General features: G+C 47.8%; 2 protein-coding genes across 3 annotated transcripts in view; both read right to left on the reverse strand.

The window, feature by feature from the left end:
* Window positions 1-14,888, reverse strand: part of PRDM15 (PR/SET domain 15) — a 192,943-nt gene extending 178,055 nt beyond the window's left edge. The window contains exon 1 of the mRNA XM_085870224.1: window positions 14,668-14,888. The gene's annotated coding sequence lies outside the window, so the exon portion shown is untranslated. The remainder of the gene's footprint in view (window positions 1-14,667) is intronic.
* Window positions 14,889-18,918: 4,030 nt separating this feature from the next.
* Window positions 18,919-22,005, reverse strand: LOC147032516 (uncharacterized). Of its 2 annotated transcripts, none has more exons than XM_085858584.1 (3): window positions 21,627-22,005; window positions 20,134-21,427; window positions 18,919-19,107 (listed from the first exon to the last, which is right to left on the reverse strand). In XM_085858584.1, the coding sequence occupies exons 1-2, from the start codon at window positions 21,749-21,751 to the stop codon at window positions 21,199-21,201; spliced, it is 354 nt and encodes a 117-aa protein (XP_085714710.1). In that variant the 5' UTR covers window positions 21,752-22,005; the 3' UTR covers window positions 18,919-19,107; window positions 20,134-21,198. The 2 variants fall into 2 exon arrangements, with proteins under 2 accessions (XP_085714710.1, XP_085714704.1); XM_085858578.1 differs by having other exon boundaries at window positions 19,698-21,427.
* Between the last annotated feature and the right edge of the window lie 4,511 nt (window positions 22,006-26,516).

Below are 26,516 nucleotides of genomic sequence, written 5' to 3' on the forward strand. Positions count from 1 at the left end.
ACATCAGAAACGCAATGGACACCGCTCTGAATAAAATGATTGATAAAAGAACGCTCCGTTCTTATTCTTTTAAAAAGAGAGTTGTGAAAGAGAGGTTCCTTCAAAAACATATTGTTACGGATTCGCGCCCGCCGGCGTGCTGACGGCCACGTAACTCGAATCGCGGCACGTCGCCCACCGGATGGACAATCCAGTCGTGACCCTCTCGGACTAACGCCGGGAACCAGTCATGGGTGGACCTTTCGGTCTCACCGCGATCGAGCCAATCGGCCACCGCGTGGGATAGGGTTGCTCGCCAAATTCGACCTACCTAAGTACCCACACGGAGGGTAGACCGGGCGATCGCACCTCGCCGCAGGTCGACTTTGGACACGGGCCACTTAAGCGACCCGTTCCGTACTATCGGGATAACCGAGCGGTGTTATCGTCGGCCTCGACGGTTCGATTAATTATCGGGCGTATTCAGCCCACTACCAACCCTTTACGTGAAGCAAGATGAGGATTCAATGAAAGAAATGACGAAGCGAAGCGGGAAACAGTTCAACATAAAGCACATTTATTCGCGATGAACGGAAAGCACACATATACAATTCCACCAAAAGCACATAGAAAAGAAGAAGACAAAAAGCAAATGCGACAATGCAGATCTAATACCGATTACGCGAGCACACGGCAACACTTATACAATTTTACTTCACAGACGGCGCCGACAACACACATTCCCAAAGCAAAAGAAAAGAGAACCACCCTCCAGGATGAGGGGGTAGGCGGGCCTGGGGCCGAGACCGTGTCGGGCCTACCTGTCTGGTGATGAGACGCGGAGCGGCGGTGGTGCCTCAACTCCGCGGGCCTCGCGGACAGTGTCTGGTAGGGGGTGGGAAGGGGGCCCCCTTGGTCGCACTATCTCAGCGCGGGGGGAAACAGGAGGGGGTTGCTGATGCTCGGGGAAAGGAGGATTTTTACTCTGTCTCGGGTCCCGCGACGAGCGTCTCCACCTCGACCAGGTCGCGCCGTCGGCCTCCCTGGTGTGCAGCTCCCGGCACCGACGTGAGCACCCCCTCGTCTGCCTTCGCCGCCGCCGCCTCTCCACAGCTCCGTCCTCTTCGCTCCGACTCCAACTCCGAAATCTTCCTCCTGCGAACTTCCCAACTGCACTCAACTCCAACGCACACGACGACACTTCTCTGACGAACGCAGCCGCTTATATAAGCCCCGTGGCTTCGCCTTTGATCCCCTGCCTTCGACCTTTCACCTCGCTCCCCATTGGCCCGAGAAAAAGTGGGCGTGAATCGTTTTTGATCCGTTTTTGGAGCGGAAAGTCCGTGGTTTTGTACACGCTGTTCGGCACGCGCCCTGCACGAGTCCAATACCGGTACCCACAAGCGGCGCAAGAATGGTGGCGATGCGACGGTTGCGAGGTGTGACGGCAAAGGTAGTGGCTGCTGTGGTGAAGTGGTGCCGCGGTGGGTGGTTGATGTTGTGATGACTGTTGAGACGCGGCTGGCGGTGGTGATAATGGCGGTTGGTCCAAAATAAAGATAGTAAAAGAAAAACGGCTATCCTGAAGAGTCGCAGCACGCATGAATGACATTTATTCCCTCTAGACAACGGGTTTGGGCCTAACTACACATATACTTACCGAGATATCTCACCTAAGGGACCTGAATGGTGGTTTGCGAATTTGGTAACCACAACACTACCCCCTCCCCTTTTTACAGACTCGTCCAGAGTCGTCAAATTCTCGTGTGCCATCATGTGTAGTTTTCCCCTAGTACATTTTACCTACGGATCCCTGAGTGCGACATTCATGGTTTTCGTGTCCCCAAAATAAATAACCTGAGGGCTGCGTAACTACCTAAACAAACTCACTCACACGGACCACTTAAATAAAATTGCCGGCACTAAGACAAACATGCCGGGGGCGCACTCATATGTACAGTACATCTTAACCTTAACTTACAAATTTTACACTAAACCATGGCCCAGGATCAATGAGCTCTGCAAAAAGAAAGCAGTTAACAGGGAGCCAGGCTGCTCGCATGCAGTCTCTGGCTCAAAACAATGCAGGTGACAGGGAACGTGGCTGGCTGCTCACACGCAGTCCAAGGCCTTCCCTTTTGAACTGAACGCAGTGAACCACAACGGTGCATAGGCTGCACAAATGCAGTCTCCGTGCCAGCTCAAGTGGCACACGCAATGAACACAACGAATGGATGGATGGACACAAACACGGTGCACGGGCCGCCACTGCAGGCCCGTGTTGTAGCTGCCAACAGGGCAGTTCTTGCAGCTTGCAAACTGTTGCCTTGATCCTGGTGCACATGGCAATGAACAGGGGGGGGGGGCAAAGCGAAAATTGAACGGGGCTGGTGAACCTGGGCAGTGGGCATGGCATGGCAAAGGCACCAGGCAAACAGCCCGCAGAAGAAGGCTGCTGCAGGCAAACACAGCCGGCAGACGAACTGGCCGGCACAGGCCTTGCAACAAAACAGCCAGCAGATGAACTGGCCGGCACAGGCCTTGCAGCACAGCAGCTGCAGACGATCCAGCCGGCACAGGCCTTGCAGCACAGCAGCTGCAGATGAAGTTGGCCAGCCTTTGCCGTTACGTGGAGGTTGGTGGAGGGAGTGCGGTGGTGCTGGCCACTTGGAAGGCGGGCTCGGACCTACCTACCTGTCTCCCTCCCACCTATCGCCTTTGCCTGTCACTGTACATACCTACTCCCTTAATTTGTCAAACCCCAATTTAGCCCCAACTTATTTTTTTGTTGTTTTTATTTTTACTTCCCCACTATAAATCGTCCCCTAACCCCCTTTATCGTCTCTGTTCGGCTAACCTATCCTGTCACCCAGCCTACTCCCAACCCCTACGTTCCCTTCCCGGAGGGGAATAAGGGAGAGCTAACGTCCTGTGTCGAGGCCCAACGAAGCCTCAGGATGGCCTCCCCAGAGTTCGGCGATCTATAACCAAAGTGGGTCCAGCGGCCCACAACGACAGCGGGGGGATGGATGGTGCGGAGGGGTACACTTCCTAATCTACCCTATCCATTTAACTGTTAAACTACCCCGGGGCTTTCAACAAGCGCCTCTCGCTTAAACTATTGGTTCTAACAACCCAGATTCCCGTCGCCTGTGTTGGTGTCCTCACAATTTCGGGCCTCGCCCCCCAATTTTCTCTCCGTGCCCTCACACGGTCTCATGGCTGGGACACGTGGCTCCCTTTGGCAGGCACGACCCTCTGCCGATGGCACCCCTGGGCACTACAGTGCCTCCGAGCCTACCAGCTCCCTAACACCGGGGAGTGCCCCCCATGGCACCTCCCCTGAAACGCACACGTGGCAGGCTGGCTTCCCAGGCCCCTTTCCGAGGGTCACCCGTGCCCACAACACTGCCCACGCGGCTAATGGCGCCCCGGGCCCCCGCACCAAGCAGGCGCACCCGTGCCCACTACGCTATCCCGGCCCCCCATGGGCCCTTGGCCTACCACGGCCGACTTGCCTGGTGCCCGGGGTACCCACTCAGCGATACTCACCTTTCGCAGCCACGCTCCCAGCCCGTCAACAGGGCTCCTGCACCCCTCCAAACGGGTTTCGAGCCTACATTCACACCAACAACAAAACAACCTCCATTTTTCAATTTGACTAACCCCCTAACTCACTTTATACTGACCCCGGGGTCCCTTGGGCGGGAGTCACTCCTCCCCCCAATCACTCATCGCACCATGCATTCCCCATTCGCTCCACTCACACAGACCCGCTGGCCTCACTCACTCAACAAGTACTCACCTCACAACTCACCAACTCTTCAACACACTCACCGCTGAACTCTGCCATCCTTCTATCTGCATCCCCTAACTAACTCGTGCTCCCACGTCGTCCCTTAAACTGCAGCACGTTCCTTTTAACACTACGTAGCTAAGCTACGTCCCCGCTACACATCCACAAGTCTGTCACTGTCTCCTAACTCAAAAATTACTTTTATTTCCCCACCTAAAGCTCACTAAATCCCTCTACCTAATCCATTCCACGGACTCCATGAGGACTTACCCCTGCCCCATGAAGTCGGTCTGGCTAAGCTAACCCTTCCCCCTAACTAGTTTCCATCCTGTGCCCAGGAGAAGGGGGTCTTCCACCCCTTGCCCAGGAATCCTGTGCACCTGAAAGTGAGGCTTACTGTTTTTTTTTTTTTTTTTTTTTCCATGCGCAGCACCAGCGCGGCAACTCGCACACTTTGCACCTGGCCGTGACGTCATGCAGCTGCACGTGTTCCTCGTCCCTTCTTGGACGGTACTATCCGGCAGGGATACCCCTCCTGCCGGATTCCAACCCCACGTGCAGCCATGACGTCACCGTGCGCATAAAAAAAACACAAGCCCCACGTCTCGAGGGGTTCCCCACGCGAACACATGTGCTTTGCCCATTGGAGCTTAACACACACGATCGCGTGGAGAACCCGTCCGGTCCAAATCCGTAGTCCTGCCTAAACTTTGTCCGTCCGCGGGATCGGCAACTCCACCGCTGGCGTTTCCGGACCGGGACTTCACTCTCGCAAGCGAGCACGTGGCGGTCTCGTGCGTTGCACAGCACGAACCTCGTGCTCACTGCTGGGTGAACCCGGCACGGTCCCCGAAATAGCTACAGCCGCTACTCGGCTTTCGTTCCTCCCATGTCGCCGTCGTCGCCATTCGACCCACGCACACCTGCGTGTTACGACGCTCACAGTCCATTCCATCACATTCACCCCGGGAGACGCGGCTGCGTGCTCCCGCATGCCCACCGACATCTCCCTTACATACCGCTCTCTCACACACACGGTTTCCCTTGCACTCGGCCGTTCACCCACGCATGCCATTACCCCTTTCGCACACGTGGCTCCACGCACTCGCGGTGCCTCATCCACACACCGTCCTTCACTCACACACGCGGGGGCACTCAACCGCGGTGCCTCATCCACACTCCGTGCCTCACTCACACACGCGGGGGCACTCACCCGCGGTCCCTCACTCATACTGGCCGTTTCATCCACACACACGGCCTCACTCACACACGGTGCCTCATCCACACACGGCGTGCTGGGAAGCACGTACTCCGGCACCATCGCCACCACACCACTCACACACGGGGTCGCTTCCACACACGGGGACGCACTCACGCCTTGCACCACACACACAGGGACAACCACACTGGGGATTCGTGTCCCCACAAGGGTCTCCGGGGCCTCTATACCCCCCAAGCTCTCCGTGCACCCGTCCACAGCACCCGTCCCCTCAACCTTGCAAAGCACGACCGAACTCACCTGGTCGTGACTCGCCTCAAGGGGGCATACTCGCTCCCCTCGTTCCTGGAGGAGGCTATCCAGCTGCTTGCACCGGGCCTCCACCCAGTCCACCAGCTCACCCCCATTATCCTCCACCACCTCCGTGTGTGTGTGTGCGTCACTAACCTTGTCCAATTCACCCTCTATTTTTCTGTCTCCCGTGTCTCTATACATTTATAAGTTTCTGTTGTCCATTCCGGTCTATTAGTCTCCGCTTCTTTCTGGCGTCTTTCCCTTATCTTTATGTCGGTCAACCTTGCTTTCTCCTTAAATCGCTCCCGTCCTTCCCTGTTTTTCACTCCTTGCTCTTTCACGATCTCCGCGTACCTCATCCTTGCTTTCCGTATTAATTGTTCTTTTCTCTCCCTCGCAATTACTTTCACCTCGTCTCTTGTCTCCCGAATTACTTTTTCCTTACCCGCCTCCACCGCGGGCCCGACAGCCGTTGCACCCCCTTCCAGCTCGTTTGCTCCGACACGTGGAGTCGCCATTTTAAGCTCCCTGCTAACGGCCTTCATGCCCGCCTGCAGGCATCGGCCCATGTTCTGTCTCACCCCGCAGCTCCTTCATTTCTTCCCTCATTTGCTGTGTATTCGCATCCATCGTCGTTTTCACTTCATTTGTATTTGTATCCATCTTTTCGTTCATTCCTTTTATTTCGTTTTTCACTTCGTTTGTCATTGCCGCCAGCATGGCGCATAGCTGGGCCATGTCGGGTGCGCTTGGGTGAGCCGTTTCGGCAGGGGTTGGGGAAGGGTTTTGGTGGAGAGGGGGGGGGAGGTGTCATACACCGCGGCCGCTGCCGCACCCATTTCGGGCTCTGGGTTCAGTTGGGCGAGTTCGTTTTCCTGTACAATCAACATTTCCTGCACGGGGATTTCATCCTGAGCCATGGATTCTACACATTCTACATCCATTTCTAATACCCCGGCTCCCGCTCGCCTTGAGACGCCATCTTGCTTCTCGTGAAGGGTTAATTTCGCTCGCTCGTAATTTGGAGGGAATCGGGGGTCGCTTCTCTCACCCCTGGACCGATTCCCGTGAATTTAGCTGGAGACAGGAGAGCCCGTTTTCCTGTTCTCCGATACCAGTGCCGCGAGGAGGGCGATGGATTTGTATCGCACGACCTGACACCAGTGTTACGGATTCGCGCCCGCCGGCGTGCTGACGGCCACGTAACTCGAATCGCGGCACGTCGCCCACCGGACGGACAATCCAGTCGTGACCCTCTCGGACTAACGCCGGGAACCAGTCACGGGTGGACCTTTCGGTCTCACCGCGATCGAGCCAATCGGCCCCCGCGTGGGATAGGGTTGCTCGCCAAATTCGACCTACCTAAGTACCCACACGGAGGGTAGACCGGGCGATCGCACCTCGCCGCAGGTCGACTTTGGACACGGGCCACTTAAGCGACCCGTTCCGTACTATCGGGATAACCGAGCGGTGTTATCGTCGGCCTCAACGGTTCGATTAATTATCGGGCGTATTCAGCCCACTACCAACCCTTTACGTGAAGCAAGATGAGGATTCAATGAAAGAAATGACGAAGCGAAGCGGGAAACAGTTCAACATAAAGCACATTTATTCGCGATGAACGGAAAGCACACATATACAATTCCACCAAAAGCACATAGAAAAGAAGAAGACAAAAAGCAAATGCGACAATGCAGATCTAATACCGATTACGCGAGCACACGGCAACACTTATACAATTTTACTTCACAGACGGCGCCGACAACACACATTCCCAAAGCAAAAGAAAAGAGAACCACCCTCCAGGATGAGGGGGTAGGCGGGCCTGGGGCCGAGACCGTGTCGGGCCTACCCGTCTGGTGATGAGACGCGGAGCGGCGGTGGTGCCTCAACTCCGCGGGCCTCGCGGACAGTGTCTGGTAGGGGGTGGGAAGGGGGCCCCCTTGGTCGCACTATCTCAGCGCGGGGGGAAACAGGAGGGGGTTGCTGATGCTCGGGGAAAGGAGGATTTTTACTCTGTCTCGGGTCCCACGACGAGCGTCTCCACCTCGACCAGGTCGCCCCGTCGGCCTCCCTGGTGTGCAGCTCCCGGCACCGACGCGAGCACCCCCTCGTCTGCCTTCGCCGCCGCCGCCTCTCCACAGCTCCGTCCTCTTCGCTCCGACTCCAACTCCGAACTCTTCCTCCTGCGAACTTCCCAACTGCACTCAACTCCAACGCACACGACGACACTTCTCTGACGAACGCAGCCGCTTATATAAGCCCCGTGGCTTCGCCTTTGACCCCCTGCCTTCGACCTTTCACCTCGCTCCCCATTGGCCCGAGAAAAAGTGGGCGTGAATCGTTTTTGATCCGTTTTTGGAGCGGATAGTCCGTGGTTTTGTACACGCTGTTCGGCGCGCGCCCTGCACGAGTCCAATACCGGTACCCACAAGCGGCGCAAGAATGGTGGCGATGCGACGGTTGCGAGGTGTGACGGCAAAGGTCGTGGCTGCTGTGGTGAAGCGGCGCCGCGGTGGGTGGTTGATGTTGTGATGACTGTTGAGACGCGGCTGGCGGTGGTGATAATGGCGGTTGGTCCAAAATAAAGATAGTAAAAGAAAAACGGCTATCCTGAAGAGTCGCAGCACGCATGAATGACATTTATTCCCTCTAGACAACGGGTTTGGGCCTAACTACACATATACTTACCGAGATATCTCACCTAAGGGACCTGAATGGTGGTTTGCGAATTTGGTAACCACAACAATATCTTTGGTGTACGAAAGATAATCACGGTCAACTATAAAAACACGCCAAGCATTTAAAATGCTGTTATAAAAAGGTGGAAGCAAGGACAAATCAATACATTTCATGTTCATTAAAAAATAATCCTGATGAAAAGTTAGGCATACCAGCTTGACGGAGGATAAGAAGGGGGGCGGACCTCCAGACCAAGTCCGACGGACAGTAGAGAAGCCGCCAGATTGAGGTGATGCCAAAGGCCATTGCCCTGCACGCAATGTCCACAAGACCCTGTCCACCTTCCTCCAATGGAAGATTCAGGATCTGTGGACGAAGCCAGTGTTTTCCACCCCAGAAAAAATTTGTTAAGGTTTTCTGTATGTTCAACAAAAAAATGTTCAGGAGGTGGTGTGGCTTTTTTCGTGTGCCACAATAGAGATGCTGCTAAGTTATTGATGACCAGGACTCGGCCTCGATAAGAGAGCAAAGTCAGTAAGCCTTTCCATTTCAGCAGCTTTTGTTTGAGGGCTTCAGCGAGACCCTCCCAATTCTTTGCTTGTGTTGCTGCATCACCAATGAAAACGCCAAGGGACTTCATTCCGTTGTTCAACCAGGTGAGGCGTTCTGGAAGAACAGGCATGGGCAGCTGGCATGGGCCGATCCACAGTGCCTGGCACTTGTTCCAGTTTATTGCAGCTGAAGAAGCTAAACCATAATAGTTCAAACAGTCCACCAGTTTCTTGATCTCCTTGCTTGTGCGTACAATGACACAAATATCATCAGCATAGGCAGAAACTTTCACAGGTTTTACTTGCAGCTTTGTGCAACCAGTTAAGAAGCTGCGAACTTTGATTAGGAAAGGCTCGATAGTAAGAGAGTACAAAATGCCAGACAAAGGAGATCCTTGGCGGATACCCCTTCCAACCTTTACAAGTGAAGTCAGTTCAGAGTTTACTCTGAGTACTGAGGAAATGCCATGATAAAAGAGAGTTTTATAAGGGAGGTAAACCTGGGACCAAGTCCAAAACGCTCGAGAACCTTGAAAAGATATGCATGACTAACACGGTCAAAAGCTTTCTCTTGGTCGAGCATAATCAAACCAAGATTATCATTTTTAGCTTTACACACATCCCAAAGATCTCTTATAAGGAATATGTTATCATGTATCTGTCTGTTAGGGATGCAGTAAGAATGATCACTTTGAATCACAGATTCTAGAAGGGGGGAGATGCGTCGAGCGAGAGCTTTGGAAAATATTTTATAGTCAGAAGTTAAAAGAGAGATTGGGCGCCAGTTGCCGAGCTGAGGGTCCCCTTTTTTCGGTAATAAAGTAATTGCTGCTCTACGACAGCTCATTGGCAATTCCCCACATTGTAAAAAACTAGTAAAGACCTCCAAAAGCTCTGGACCTTGTAAGGACCAAAAGGATTTGTAAAACTCGACTGGGAGGCCGTCTAGTCCAGATTTTCTAATTGGCAGAGAAGCCAGCAAGAGTGTAAGTTCTTCCAAGGAAGGTAAGGAATCAAGCTGGTCCCTTTGAGTCACAGTTAACGTGGGTAGATCAGACGTGAAGCATTGCATTGCATCATTGTCAACATCGTTTGCCAAAAACACGTCTGAGAAGAAGTTATAGATCTCCCTCTTTATGCTATCTTGTGATGTCACAATGTCCCCAGTTGAGAGCCTTAGGGTTTCAACTTGCCTTTGATGGGTGGTCTTTTCATCAAAATGAAAGAAAAATTTTGTTGGAGAGTCCAAATTATAAATCTGATCCATCCGTAATCGGATCATTGCACCTTTCACTTGATAGTCAACAAGATCATTTAAAAGGGCCTTTTTTTCCAGTAGCAGATGGTTATTTGTTGCACTGGGGTTGTTTGCAACATCAGATTGTAATTTCAGTATTTCTTTTTCGAGTACAATCCTTTCCTTTTTTGCACTAAAAGATGAGAAGTGATTGAACTGTTGGCAAAAGATGGCAATCTGTGCCTTCGTGTAGTCCCACCATAATCTAGGGCTACTTAAACTATTCTTTCGTTCGATGAGGATATTCCAAAACACCCTAAAGGCTTCACAAAAAGTAACATTATCAAGTAACATGAGGTTTAACTTTCAATACGGACTGCCATGTTGCTGCAGAGCCAGCTTAAAGGAGAATGTTGTCACCAGATGATCAGAGAAAAGAGAAGGCATGATATCAGATTTTAATATCTTCTGAAGCATTGGAGCATTGACATAAATTTGGTCTAAAGGCCCAGTCACACCTTGACGTTTTCGCCAGCAATGGCAACGTATTAAAATGTATGTAAAACGCTGGCTTACGTTGAACTTTTGATGTTTTTTTTTTTTTTTAAGATTTGGACGTATTCATAACGACTTGGTCTTATGCATAACGTATTAGTTACTGACACAGAACGTTTCGTTGTGTTATAGATAACTTATACCAACGAATGCTTTACCTGTTGTCGGCCTTCACAACCTATGCCCAACGATAGTCTAACTTCTGCATAGCGCGCTGCACGCATCGCCGACGATGACGTGGCGTAGGTTATGAAAAGGCTGCCGCACAACGATTCAAATCATAACCGCCGCAGAAATGGAAGTGTCAACATCACAGTCACACCTTGGCGATCTTGCCAGCGTATGCCGACCTCTGAAAAATGCGTCTTAAACGCTGGTGCACGTCGAATACGGTATGGTTAAGTTTGGTATGCGTGAATAGAACGCTAAAATACGCTATCATACGTCGTAGTAAGTGGAGTACATCTTGTAATTTTGAACATGTTGAAAATTTTACGACGTACTTGCCGCATGACACACGCTCTGCATGCGATGGGAATAAGTTGAACGCACGATATACGATTGTTGACACACATCGACACATGTTACTTGTAAGGTGCTCATAAGTCGAAACACGTCAAGGTAATGGTTTGCGTCAGTGTTCCAGACTCCCGGTTTTTTTTTCTTCGGTATGACGGTGTTCAGTGTACAGTGCGGTTATGATTCAAATCGTTGAGCGGCAGCCTATTAATTATATTATATTATAACCGCACTAGAAATCGAAGTATCAAAATCACCATCATACCGAAGGAAGGAAGAAAAAAAAGAACCCCCCCAAAAAAAACCAGGGAGTCTGGAACACTGACGCTAACCATTACCTTGATGTGTTTCGACTTATGAGCACCTTACAAGTAACGTGTGTCGATGTGTGTCACCGATCGCGTAACATGAGTACAACACGTAACTCATAGGTTAGAAATAAGTTTCGGGTACGCTAAACATTACCTCGACGTGTTTCGACTTATGAGTAACTCACAAGTAACGTGTGTCGACGTGTGTCAACGATCGCGTGACGTGCCTACAACTAATGGCCAGCGTTATGCGGAACGTGTGAGTCATACGCTGACCTAAGTCTTAAAATTTCAAGCATGGAAAATTTGAGGACAACCGAAAAGTACAACGTTTAAAGCCAGCGTACTACGACGTATGGCAGTGTTTTTCAGCGTGCTCTCAATGTTTCCAAAACTTACCCATAACGTATTCGACGTGTACCAGCGTTTTAGACAAATTTTCCAAAAATCGGCAGAAGCTGGCTAAAACGTCAAGGTGTGACTGGGCCTTAACCGGCCTGGAGTGTGTCTCTGGGACACACATCTTAACCAGGTGAACTGACGTTGTCTGGGGTGTTGGATCCGCCAAACATCCATGAGTCCCACAGTTTTTTTAATTTTTTCCAAAGTTTTGGCAGATTTTGGATGTGGCTCCACACTGTTTCTGTCGAAAGCAGGGTCAAGGGTACAGTTGAAGTCACCACTCATAATAAAGCAGCAGTTCAAGTAAATTGTGCTAAGAAAGGCCTCTGGTTTAAGGAAAAAAAGTATACTTTTCAGCATTTTCATTGTGGGCATAAATGTTTACAAAAATAAAGATTTCATTGTTGGCAATGAACTGAAGACAAGCCAGACGTCCAGGAATTATTTCATTAAAATGAACTTGCGAGAGTGTTAATGAAGGAGAGACAAAGAAGGCAATCCCGGCAGTGAAGGAATTTACATCACTGAAGAACCACTGACCCTTCATGAGCCTTCTCCATTGGGCTTGGGCAGTCAGATTTCCATGGGTTCCTTGCAATAACAAGACGTCCAGGTGCAAACGCCAAGTCAGGTCTTTTACCTGAACTTTGCGTTCTAAACTAACACCACCATTAATGTTTAGACTTCCGAAATTGACATTCATGTGCTTAGAAAGGTAAAGAAGAAAAATAAATAAATAAGAGAAACACACCATAAGGACCTCACTTAAGAAGCTCCTGTCGAGCTTTCTGGATCATTTTTTTTAACCTGTGCTTCTGAGCCTCAGTGAAGTTTGGGGTGACAGGGTTACGCACAATTTCTTTCAATTTCGTAATTAACACCGGAAGATCAGGGAAATGATCTTTCAGTTCAATATTTGTCTTACGATAAGAGTCCCTCAAGAAGTCCCGAAGCTCGTCATCCGAAGGTCTGCTTTCAGCCTTTAGAATCTGAGATGAGTCATCTTGACTTTCATCGTCAGATTCCTCACATGGGGAATCGATTGCTGTTTCAGTTTCATTGTGAACATCACATGATTGCTCGGTTTCAATGAAACAATCTTCTTCAGGAGCCTTATACATCAGAGTTACGCCTGGGGATTCTTGGGAATGTAAGAGAGGGGACTCCAAGCTTTTCCGTGACATGGCCACGGTGGTCGGGTCGTGAGTGTCACTCTCTATTGGAGGATTTAAACTATCCTCCCTAGTTTCCTCAGTGTTCTTCGTTGTTTCATTTATTGTTTTGTTAGAGAGAGACTGTAAAAGTTTATCTTCCTCCTGTAACTGTTGGATATGGGAGCAGTCTACATTAGGAACGTCCTTGTACGAGCGGACGCTCTTTGTGGGGTTGGAGACGCTGATTGTCAAGTTCAATACGATTGCTTTATTGATGATGTTTGAACAAGTGGACGTTTCTGGGTTATCTTCTTCTTCCAGAAAGGCAAATCTGTTATTACATGGGATTCCAGTAATTACATTTTCGCTGATTTGCCTTTTACCAGAAGGTGACACATAGGCAGGGATGCATACAACTGAAATGGCTTTATTTTTTGATTTTTGTGACCACCACCTGGCAACTACCTGAAATTTGGAACAAAGGTAGAGAAAAATATGGATAACCACCATCCAAAATCGTCAAGCCTGAAAATTGCACATTAATGTGTTATTATGCTTTTAATACTTCATAATTCTGTATGTCACCCTCTTGAGTCTAATCTTGAAAACAATGCTTAAGTCTATGTGTATTCAGACTGCTCATTCATTATGAAGGAAGGAATTTGATTTACAGAATGATGAAACTAATCTTAATTGAAAATAACAAGACAGTGAACTTAAATTTACACCTTTTAAGAGCGTTTTCTTTGTTTACACCTTTTAAGAGCGACAAAAACTTTTTCCACTGATTAGGCACTTTTTACTCTGGACCATAGATCTTGGTGAGTTGGCTTCCACTTGCAGCTCGTCTTCCTCTTTCTGCTCCCTTGATACTCACTGATCGGTATGTGTCTACCACAAAGTGGATAGTATCACTATGGGCATTATGAGCAAGGTGAATAAGCTGTTTCACTACATATTCTGAAAGTTCACCAAAAGTATCAGGCACAGCCTTTTGGGGAATTTCTTGGAGCATGGCCATCCCATCTACAATCCACACACTACCCAATGGAATACCTTCCACAACCGGAGATACACAAAGTGTATCATTTTTCGCACATTTTCTCACTTTTCTAAAAAATGCGCAACTTTTAAGCTTGTCGAGTTTAAGGTATAAGCTTTATTATATTTTCAAACAATATGTGAGAATTTCAGGTAGTTGCCAAATGGTGGTCACAAAAAGTTGACGTATGGGGTTTTGCATGTCGACCTAACACGTGGTGCAAGGGATTTACGTTTTTTAACTTTTGAGACGGAAATGAACCCCTCACTTACACTGTCCATTGGCTCATTGGGAGGGGGGTGTCCACTTGTTCGGTTAATTTATCCTGCACGTCATTGGGAGGGGCGTGTCCACTTGTTGAACGAGTTTGTCCTGTCCGTCACTGGGAGGGGGCGTGTCCACTCGTTCAGCCGGTTTAGGTTTCTCCTGTCCGTTCGTTGAAAGAGAAACGTTAACATTAATCTGTGAGTCGTGATTCGGTTCGGCCGTGGAAAGCTGCGTTTTCCGAAGAGGGCAAAACTGTTTCATGTGTCCCACTGCACCACAACCAAAGCACTTTAGGGTTTCAGTGTTAACATATACTTGGTAATCGTGACTATTTACAGTGAACTTTAAAATGACGTTCAGAGAGGGATAATCCTTGTTAAGTACAATAAATACCTGTCGACGGAAACACATCACGTGACTGTCACGTTCATCTTTACAGCCCAAAGGGAGCATTATTAGAGGGGACACGCAGTGTCCATAGGGCTGCAGCCCTATCGCTCACCGCTCAGGAATGGCGGTACATTTGAGATAACCACTTTCTGAGCAGGAGTATCTAAAGGATAAGTCATCACAAAGTGTCCAGAGTCGAGGGACAGGATTGTTGGACGATGGGACACAAACACGATAACCCGTTTATTCGTGCGCGACGCGGCTCGTACCTCACCAAACCCGATAATGTTCCCGATCGCGAGAACAATCGCTTCCTCCGAAACGCCCTCGGGTGGAGAGCGGGCGACGCCATTTTTGCGCGAGAACCGTTCGAACGCGGAATATCACTGCGAACGAGCGGCCGCCATGTTTCACCACACGACGACCGACGTCTTCCTCACTCAGGAAGAGGAAGTCACCAAAACACCCCAACCTTTCCCGAACCTTGGGAAAGGGGGCGCCAACCAAACAAAAGAAGGAAAGATAAAGAGAAAAATTTAAAAAAAAGCAAAATAAAGGTTGAAAGCGAAAGTTTTTGAAGTGACTCACAGAGAACCGCCGAGAAAACCGACGATACCCGAACCAGCGCCGCGACGGGCTCTCTCTCCTCTCCACACAGAGGGGAAACACGAGAAAACCTCACGAACAAACAACACGAACATAGGGAGTGAAATGGGAAATGTGGGAACACAAATCAGCACAACGGAGGACAGGAACTCACAACACGAAGAAAGCAGCCGCCATGACAGTACGAGAGAGAGAGAGAGAGGAAGGAGAGAGAGAGGAAGGAGAGAGAGAGGAGGAGCAAGGAGGGAGGAGGAGGGAGGAGGAGCAAGGAGGAGGAGGGAGGAGGAGGAGGAGGAGCAAGGAGGAGGAGGAGCAAGGAGGAGGAGGAGCAAGGAGGAGGAGGAGGAGGAGGAGGAGGAGGAGGAGGAGGAGGAGGAGGAGGAGGAGGAGGAGGAGCAAGGAGGAGCAAGGAGGGATGGGGAAGGGAAGGCAGTGTGAAGTGAGAGGAAGGGAAAGCAGACGTGCGGTGGAGCAATAATTACCATCCAGAAGCGTCTAGAGAAAAAAATCCAGACGTGTCTGGAGCCAAGCTGATAGAGACAAATACTGCTTGGACACATCCAGAGACAAACACCACCTGGACACGTCCAGAGACAAACTCCCCCCTGACAAGTCCAGAGACAAACACCGCTTGGTCACGTCCAGAGAAAAACCCTGCCCGGACACATCAAGAGACAAACACCATCCAGACATGACCACCGTCCGGATATGTCCAGAGAAATACAGAAAGAGAGAGAAGGAAGGGGGAGAGTGAGAGAGATGTGGGAGGAGGGTGCTGCTCTGTATTGGGAGGGAGTCGAGGAAAGATGGCACACAGAGAGAGAGGGAGAGAGGGAGAGAGGGAGAGAGGAGAGAGGAGAGATGCTTTATCAACAGCACACACACACACACACACACACACACACACACACACACACACACACACACACACACACACACACACACACACACACACACACACACACACACACACACGAGCATTTAACATTTACTTCGCTGTTCTCACACGAATCGGAATATCTCTCAAAATCTTCGTTCGAAGATTGAGTATCTCACCGAGCAGATGATTTTCTAACCCTCATGGGTCATGCTTGACTTGCAACCATTTCATTCCTTTCATTTACCCCTCAACAAAAGGCGAAGGAGGTTTTGTTTTTACCTCTTTCTGTCTGTTTGGTTGTTACGTGCAAAATCGAAGATTTTTCAAGTAAATTGGTTCGTCAGCATTGTTATTCTTTCTGTTTCTTTGTTTATCGCTCACAGATCACAATTTTAATCTGATCTTCACGAAGCTTCACCACTTAGTAGAGTTTGTCATAAGAATGAAGCCTATTGTTTTTGAGGTCAAAAGGTCATAAGGTCAACATAGGGCAAAGGTCAACAACTTTGGTGAGATTTCTAAAATCCTCAATTCTTTCTTTCTAAATTCCTCAATCGGTTCTTCTGACCATGTCCTTGTCAAAGTGGACATCTATCTGGCTATTATCAGAGAACCACCTCACCACCGTCGAGTCTGGCATTTCACTCAAGCTGACTGGCAGGGTCTCCAAGCAGCCATGAAACTTATAGACTGGTCTCCGATCGTTACTTTCTCCAACATCAACTCATGCTGGGAATTCTTTCAAAGAAATTTGCCCTCCCTCATGCACAGATTTATCCCCGCTCATCTTCAGTTGACCTTCCCTTCCTCCCGCTCTTGGTTCACTGAAGCTTGTGGCGAGGGAGTTGTCCTGAAACAACTTGTGTTTGTCTCATGGAAAGCAAACCCAACTGAGGATAATCTCAGTTCCCTCCAGAAAGCTTGGAACAAGTGTGCATCTCCCCACAGGAGAGCCACAAAACATCATCTTTCCAAGCTCAAGTCTGAACTCTCAAACCTGTCTCCCTCCTCAAAAACCCTGGTGGCTTCTAATCAAATCTGTTTCTGGTGTTTTTTTCCCCCTCCATCCCCTCCCTTACCTCAAATGGCCACACTGCTGACACCACCCGTGAAAAGGCTGAATACATAAACTCGGTGTTTGCAGCTAAATCTTGTGTCCAAAACCCAATGCTTTCTCTACCCACCTTACCCAGTCGCACCCAACTGTCCCTGGACTCTGTGTCCTTTTCTCCTGACAAGGTGGATAGCTTGCTTTCAAACCTCGACTCAGATTCTGCAACCAGTCCAGACAGCATCAACCCACTTCTCCTAAAACCTGCTCTTCTGCTCTTGCTCACACTCTCTCTGTTTTATTCACCCTCTCATTTACCCAACGTTATCTGCCATCTGCTTGGATATCAGTAAACATTCCTGCCCTGCATAAAAAATGTGCAAAAACAGATTTCCTGCAACTACAGACCAATCAGCCTTCTTCCAATCATCAAGGCCATTTGCACTCATGGCTCGCAGACTTCCTCTCCTGTCGCAGTCAAGGTGTGGCCCTAAATGGAGTTCTTTCATCCCCTCTTCCTGTCCAGATTGGAGTTCCTCAAGGTAGCATTCTGGGCCCTGTTCTTTTTCTGGTTTTCATCAATGATCTCTCCGACTCTCTGGAAATCCTCTTTTTCTCTTTGCTGATGACTCCACCCTCTGACGTACTATCGGTCATCCCTCAGACCGGCATGCAGCAGCTTCTTCACTCTCTACAGATCTGGGTAAAAAAAAAACTGGTCCAACACGTGGAACATGTCTTTCAATCCGGAAAAATCTCACACTCACTATGTCTCTCTGAAAGGACCGTTTCGAACCCCCACCCCACCCCCATCCACTTTCTCAACAATCCTCTGGAAGAAGTCCTTTCTTTCAAGCTTCTGGGTCTCTATCTGTCATAATCTTTCCTGGGAAAGCCACATTTCAAACCTGGCCTCCAAAGCCAGTCGCCGACTGGGAATCATCCGTCGTGCAAAGTCCTGAGCCTGAGCTCCTGACCACCAACAAAGCTTTCATCCACAGCCTGATGGAGCACTGCTCTCCCCTCAAGGCTGGTGCTCCTGCATCCCACCCTTCTCGGCTTTACGCTGTGGAAACCAAGACATTTCGGATCATTGGCATCTCCCGCGATGAGACTGAGTCTTTGGGCCTCTCACTCTCTCACCGAAGGCAAGTTGATGGTCTTTACGTCTTCTACCGTCTCCTCTCCAGCCTCGCCCCCCCCCCCAGCTCTCTGCGATTTGTCCCCACCACATTTCCGCAGTGCGCTCAAGGTCCTCCAACAACCCCCTTCTGGTGAAACTACCAAAATCACGAATTACTGTTCAACTTCACTCTTTCATTCCTATTTTTACCCACCTTTGGAATAAACTCCTTCACTCTGTTCAATCCCATTCTTCCCTCCAGGCCTTCAAAACAGCTGTTCACCACCATCTCTGAGCATCGCCCATCCAAATCCTCGATATTTTCTACCCCTGATAATCCACCCAAGCCAACCTGCTTCAAATTCCCTGCTTTCCTTCCTGAAAGTCCCTGTAATGTCAATCTTGTATTCCCCATGTTTTGTCGCATTCCTCTCCCTTCCACAGATCCCCTAATGTCTCTGTTCCCCACTGTTTTGTCCCTCCCAATCCCACTCCTCTTGTCTCATTTACCCCCTTGCTGTGTGTTGTGTGTTCGCTCTCATACGAGCCGGGACAAGGTATACAATTTTTTTTAACCCATCAAACCCCAAACCCAAAGCCGAACCTCACATGAAAAACCAAACCCTAACATCCCCAAACCCAACCCTCACATTAAAACCCAAACCACAACCTTCATACGGCAAACCCAAACCTTCATACCCCAAACCCAAACTTCACCTTCACACCGAAAACCCAAACCCTAACCTGCATATCCCAAACCCAAACCCAATCTATTCCCAAGATCATTAATCATTTTCACACAATTTTTTTTTTAAAACAACTCAACGAAATATGATTTTTTAAAGTTTAATTTTTCTTTCTTGAGCAGTTCAATAATAATACAAGGTCAATACAGTTTTTCAACTCAACAAAGTTTTTGTTTTTTTCTTCCAGTTCCATCTTAAGAATGAAGTTTCAGTTGTTTCAAGTTTGAAGAAGCGGAAAGGAAGAGATATATTGAAAATTTGTCTCAGGAAATCTCACGTCTTCCCAGCACTTTCTTGATATTGCTGAAAAAGAATAAATAAATACATTACATGTCTAACATGGACTTAAATAATGTATAATCATTAATTTTTTTTTTTTAAACTAACAAATTTTTAATCAACTGAACTTTCCACTCATCAAGCACCATCCAACCAAGAATGACATGGATAGATTGGTTTAGATCTCCAAAGGTCTCCAGGATAGAACTCATTTTTCGAGTCTGGAAGGTCGGTCTTAAATTTTGCGCCCACAAGGGAGAACTCTTCTCCTGATTTTCCCGAATTTTATTGATCATCAAGGAAGAATTGATATGCTGGATCAAGGCAGAACTCGTTTTCTGGATCTCTGCACACACATCAGCTGAAGAAGTGAAAACCACTGTATATCACCGCATTCATAATGTTCATCATTTTAATACCTTCTAACACAATCCTGGAAACACTGTATTCTCTCCATTGCTTTCTGCATCACAGTTCAATTTCCCTTTCCTTTTGCCTTCAATTTCACATCTTCACTTTCTTCATCACAAAGTCCCACTGGGCTTTAATTCACGTTTTTCAAACAATTAATTTTAATGCAGGAAAAGTTTATTATTGAAAAAAGCTGAACTTACTACTCATCGGTTAAGGCGACGTTTCGGGAAGAATCCACTTGCCTTGGTCACGGCAGATGAGGAAATGAGGAAGAAGCTGGAAAACTGCCACGTGACATCCAACCTGCTTCGATTTAATTACCAACATTCATCGATTTAATTAATTAATTTAATTGTATCGATTTTTTTTTACCAACCTTCATCGATTGAAATAATTTTAATGATCATCCAGTTGTACACAATGAATTGTATTCGGATACATTAACACTCATGTCAGACTTTCACCAACTGGATGATCTGTTTGGTTCTTGTCTGGCTAAGAGTACAGCAAAACATTCGTTTGTTCCCAACACTTCTGAGACACAGACAGAAAGGGACACGATGGGGGTGAAAAACATGCAGTTTATACAAAGTTTGGAATAATTTGTAATGTAAGGCAAGAATCTTGGCAACTTACGTTCCAACCGGTAGGATGGTTTCATTCGAGGGGGTGGAGGGGAGTTAACGAGCACCTCTTCTGAGGGGGTCTTCAGGAAAAAAAAAACAACAAAAATATAAAAGATTAAATACATTGATATCTTCATCAGTTTGACAGCTTGTTCAGGAAAGGGCACAGAAGGGAATGCACTGATGGAGCAGGAAACGACGAAAAGGTGAATAATCCAATCACGGGAAGTTAAACTTCTTGTGATTTAACCTGCATCGTGATGACCATGTTTATCTTACCTTCCCACCAAAGTTATAATTACAATTATCTCCACAATTAAGAACATTCTTCTTCATCGAAGGAAGTATTAACAGCAATGTCTATAAAAGAACAAGTGGCAAAATGTATTTCAGCTTTACGTCCCGATCTTGGGGTTTGCTGTCTTTGCACCGAGTGTGGTCACCACAACTGCCCAAAGTATTGAAGAGTATTTACCTGTTGAAGGTCCTGCATGTGGTATGACCTGTCAACACCGTGATGTTTCTGCTGTTGCTGTTGCAGCCCTTCAGTAACATGTTGCTTGTGTTGCTGTTTCAGCCTGTGATCACAATGAGGGTCTGCTTTTCCTGCAGCCCCTCAACACTGTGCTGCTTCTGTTGTTGCTCCTTTCGACCCTGTTTACCCTCACAACCTTGAGGCCCCACATGACCCTTTAAACTCCTATATATCCTTTGACCTCTTTGACATTTATACCCGCAGATCCTTTAGACCCGTTGAGACCCCATAGATCCATTTTGATCCCTTTTTTTGTAAGAGCCCGTATGACCTTTACACCGTTTGAACTGCTTTGACCCCTTAAGAACCCTTTACACACATAAACATCAAAATAGTCTTTTTGCAACACAGACGACTCTTTTCAGCAGGTGATGTGCAAACTCGTTCCTCCCAGAGGGTGGCAAACTGTGCTGGTGACCTTATCTGATCGAAAACTACTTGGGAAAAACTACAACTGAAATGAAATCAGATTCCTGGAATTTGTACAACACAAAATCGAGCCTCTCCCCCTCCTCCCCTGCGAACCTGGTGTTCCTGTCCTCAATTCCAATCGTCATCGGAACAAAGACATTCATCGTCCCCATCCTCACAATGACATCCATCATCGTCATCGTCGCAATCACATTCGTCGTCATCGTCACAATCACATTCGTCGTCTCCATCATCACAATCACATTCCTCTTCTTCTGAATCCAATCTGTCATCATCATCTTCCACATCTTTATCCTCCCGATCAGGCTCATCTTCTCCATCTACTTTCTTGTCCTTTCTGTGAACACACAAGAAAAACCAGAACTTCGTTTTAGAGAACATTTCTTTGTGTAGCACAAATGTATCAATCAGAGCACCACCAGATATATAAACTCCAACAACAACATATTCATCAGAAGAGAGGTCCATCGGGATCATAATTTGCTCTTCTTAATTTGAAGATCAATAATAAAATGAGGACTTGTGAAGAGCTTTACCGGAAGCGTTTGTTCATCCATAAATAAATCGCACAAAGCGAGTTGATGATAAGTATCACCATGGAGATGATTCCTACAGAAAATTCAAATCCCTGCCAAAGCGACACGAGTTGTCCAACGTCCATCGGGCCGAAGATGGAACCTTCCCCAAAGATCTGTGGACACGGATATAACAAGTTTAATAAATAAATGTTACTTCAATGAAAACAGGAATCAATTTCCTTCATAACAATCCTGAAATGGGATCCTTTCAAACTGAAGTTGAAACACGACATTCTGACCACAGGCACAGCAAACGGATCGATCATTCCAGAACAGGTGTGGTTTCCTTGTAACAAGATTTAAGAGTACATTTGTTCACATCGTAATCAAACCGTCATTATTTCTTGAATATTACAATCTGCTCCGTTCCTACAATTTCCTTTCATTCTCATCAATGGGATCTTTAAACCTTTATCCTCCGTCCATCAGGGGCGGTCTTTCTCTTCGTTTCCCACGAACCTGGGAAGACTTCCTTATAGACCAGACTGCAGGACGCACTTGCAGGTGTGCCGGAAACATATCCTCTTGAAATTCATTGAAAAAATTCAAGAGCACAACAAGGTACGACCACATTTTAGCAGCGAATGCGACAAAATGGTCAAAAGGTTCTACAAGGTGAACACACAATGCATCGTGATGATGGTCTTTGTGATGCTGCAAGCATTGTTGTCATGGTAACCACATTCGGTTCCAAACAAACCCTTTTCAGTTTTCATTGTATTGTTGTGCATCCGGGGTGGCGGGAATCTGACCCGGTCCCTGGTGCCACCCTCGCCACCACCGTCTCCGGGAGTCTATAATGCCGGCCGGCTCAGCACAGGCCTCGGGTCACGCGTCTTAAATCGTGATACCAACGTAATCCTGTACCTTTCCAGTTGGGGAGATAGAACCCCGGTTACAGACTGGCTTTGTCAGTGACCGAGCGGAATCTACCAGTCTGTAACCATTTTGGTCTTGCATGCCAATCGAACGGATCGTTCCTCGACGCGACACGCATCAATCCATAGCGGCAACTTCATCAGAATTAACCAGATTTATTGGGGACATCAGGGATCACAACACAAGCAATAACACGACAGTAGTTTTAGTAACAATCAACCCGCTCTAAACTGGGGAACCACGGCTAAAAGGTTTCGAAGGGATTACTACGAAATATGCCTTCGCGCATGCGCAGAACGAACGAGTTTCGGGGGTCGTTCGCGCATGCGCAGAACGAACGAGTTTCGGGGGTCGTTCGCGCATGCCCAGAACGAACGAGTTTCGGGGGTCGTTCGCGCATGCGCAGAACGAACGAGTTTCGGGGGTCGTTCGCGCATGCCCAGAACGAACGAGTTTCGGGGGTCGTTCGCGCATGCGCAGAACGAACGAGTTTCGGGGGTCGTTCTCGCATGCGCAGAACGAACGAGTTTCGGGGGTCGTTCGCGCATGCGCAGAACGAACGAGTTTCGGGGGTCGTTCGCGCATGCGCAGAACGAACGACTTTCGGGGGTCGTTCGCGCATGCGCAGAACGAACGAGTTTCGGGGGTCGTTCGCGCATGCGCAGAACGAACGAGTTTCGGGGGTCGTTCGCGCATGCGCAGAACGAACGAGTTTCGGGGGTCGTTCGCGCATGCGCAGAACGAACGAGTTTCGGGGGTCGTTCGCGCAAGCCCAGAACGAACGAGTTTCGGGGGTCGTTCGCCCATGCGCAGAACGAACGAGTTTCGGGGGTCGTTCGCGCATGCGCAGAACGAACGAGTTTCGGGGGTCGTTCGCGCATGCGCAGAACGAACGAGTTTCCGGGGTCGTTCGCGCATGCGCAGAACGAACGAGTTTCCGGGGTCGTTCGCGCATGCGCAGAACGAACGAGTTTCGGGGGTCGTTCGCGCATGCGCAGAACGAACGAGTTTCGGGGGTCGTTCGCGCATGCGCAGAAAGAACGAGTTTCGGGGGTCGTTCGCGCATGTGCAAAACGCAGGACGAGTTCTGGGGGTCGTACGCGCATGCGCAGTACGAACGAGTTTCGGGGGTCGTTCGCGCATGTGCAAAACGCAGGACGAGTTCTGGGGGTCGTTCTGCGCAAACGTCGAATCGAGTCGATCGCCGATTCGACGTGCAGGCAGCCTCTCTTACGTTCGCTCGCTTCGAAAACCAGCACACCTCCAGAGCGACTGTTTCCACACACTCAAACTTTTTACGAAGCCTTAGTTTCCCTCGCTTCGAAGCCACTCCGAGCACGCCTCGAAAACCTGACTGTATTCCACACAAAATACTCTTTCTCCACTTCGTTTCTCTCTCGTTTTGCTCACTTCGACACACTACGACGCCTTCTCTCGGCGAAGCCGACAAACACCTCCCCTTCACGTCACTTCTTCTTCTTGGCCACACCCTCTCAGCCGACTCGGCGGGGCCCATCGTCCGTAGAGGGGAGGAAGAAGATGGAGCCCTTGGCACACCACTGTACGTACAATAAACATGCATCCTACACCTCCCGACACACAGGTAACATCCATTTTACCGTCAACCCAGCTAAACATGCATTTAATGGGGGATCTGAGCTAATCCTATATTTACTTGCATATTAAGGGCCATTTCCGTAACAATATATACACACGTGTATATATATATATATATATATATATATATATATATATATATATATATATATATATATATATATATACATATACATGTACACATCTATATACATATATATATATATATATATATATATATATATATATATATATATATATATATATATATATATACATATATTTTCAGGGTGTCCTTAAAAAAATGACATCATTTGAAACTTCAATATCTAAGAAAGCACTTGTCACAGGCAAACGAAAGTAAAGAGTTTTCATGTTGAACAATAAAAGATTTATTTATCAAAATTCGAACAAGAGATTCAGAGAGATCTAGATTTTATAACCGTTTTCTCAGAACTTCACAAATGTTCAATATGCGCACCGCCTGTGACACGACACACGTCAAGTCGGTGGTCCAGCTCCTGCCAAACACGCTGTATCATGTCTTGCATAACATTTTCCAGCGCCTCAGTGATTCTCTGCTTAAGTTCCTCAAGGCTTGTAGGAAGAGGGGTATATAGACCAGTCCTTTAACATAGCCCCTTAGAAAAAAAATCACAAGGTGTCAAGTCAGGTGAATGTGGTGGCCATTTCAATAGCACATTGTCATTATCACTGGCACGCCCAATCCATCTTCCTGGTTGATTCTCATTGGGATAAAATGAAACATTCAACTTTGTTGGTATTAACACATTTTGTTAAAATTTGAGATCATTTGAGCGAGAATTAGCTTTGTTATTAGACTACGAAATGATGTCATTTTTTAGGGACACTATATATAGATATATATATATATATATAGATATATATATATATATATATATATATATATATATATATATATATATATATATATACATACATATACATCCGTGTATACATATATATATATATATATATATATATATATATATATATATATATATATATATATATATATATATATATATATAATCTTCTTCTTCTTTCGGCTGCTCCCGTTAGGGGTCGCCACAGCGGATTATCCGTTATGATCTGCATAATGATTTGGCACAGGTTTTACGCCAGATGCCCTTCCTGACGCAACCCTGGTCGCCTCTTACGACACAGGGATATGGTACACCTATTCTAACCGGGGCATACACCAGGCCCAGTACATTGGTACTCACTTCGCCGACCTCGGAAGGATGACAGGCTGAGTCAACCTCCTGGTGTGTATTAATTCAAATGGCCAACGGGGCTTGAACTCAGGACCTTTTGGATCCCAAGCCACTACCCTAACCACTACGCCAGCACCAGGCTAAAATATATATATATATATATATATATATATATATATATATATATATATATATATATATATATATATATATATATATATATATATATATATATATATATATATATATATATATATAGTTACGGATTCAGCGGTGGCGGGTTTCGCACCCGACTCTTGACCCCAGTGTTAAGGATTCGGACGACTGATGTCAATCACCGCCGTCTCCGGGGTTATAACGCCGGCTGGCTTGGCATAATTCTCGGGTTGCGCGCCTCAGATCAAGATACCAACGTACACCTTTGCCTTGCCAGCTGGGGGAATACACCCCGGATACAGACTGGTTTTGTCAGATACCGAGCGAATTCTGCCAGTCTATAACCATTTTGGTTTTATATACAAGCCGATGTATACGGATGTATACGGATGCCGATGACAAGCCGATGTATATGGATTCGAGCGCTCAAGCTCAAACACGCTGCGTGGCAAAATGGCATCATCATTTTTCTTCTCCAGGCACCACTTGCGCACGCAGCCTCAGCGCGTTCTGACCCCGCGTAATGTCGATGGCACAAACCGTCAGATCGATGGTGGGTTTCAGCTGGTTTCTCAAAAGGTCCAGTATACAAGTCCAGGCCTGGCCTGTTCACCAGACAAGGCCAAATTGGGGTGTTGGGCTCCATAGGCAGATCGATGGGACCACAAGACGTGTCGAGACATGTCGGGCCATGCCGTGAGTAAGGACAGAGGCTCTGTGGTTAGACGCTGGTTGAACCTGTCGATCACCTTCTCATAAAGTCGATTTCCGACTCACACAACAGCCAGTTCCTCTCGACGCAGATTGCAGCCTACCACGAGTCGTTTCTATACAGCAGAAATCCTCACTCTACATTCAGGCTCAGTTACTCCCTCGGCAGATGGCATACTTCACCCTCAGGTTCGTTCCTCCTACTGCCAATCACACATTTGACCTCAGGCAGATCCTCTCCCAGCCGATGGCAGACAGACCTCATTCA

This window comes from Eptatretus burgeri, chromosome 2, assembly GCF_056783735.1.
Source record: "Eptatretus burgeri isolate ZD-2024b chromosome 2, Ebu_testis_v1, whole genome shotgun sequence".
Lineage (NCBI taxonomy): Eukaryota > Metazoa > Chordata > Myxini > Myxiniformes > Myxinidae > Eptatretus > Eptatretus burgeri.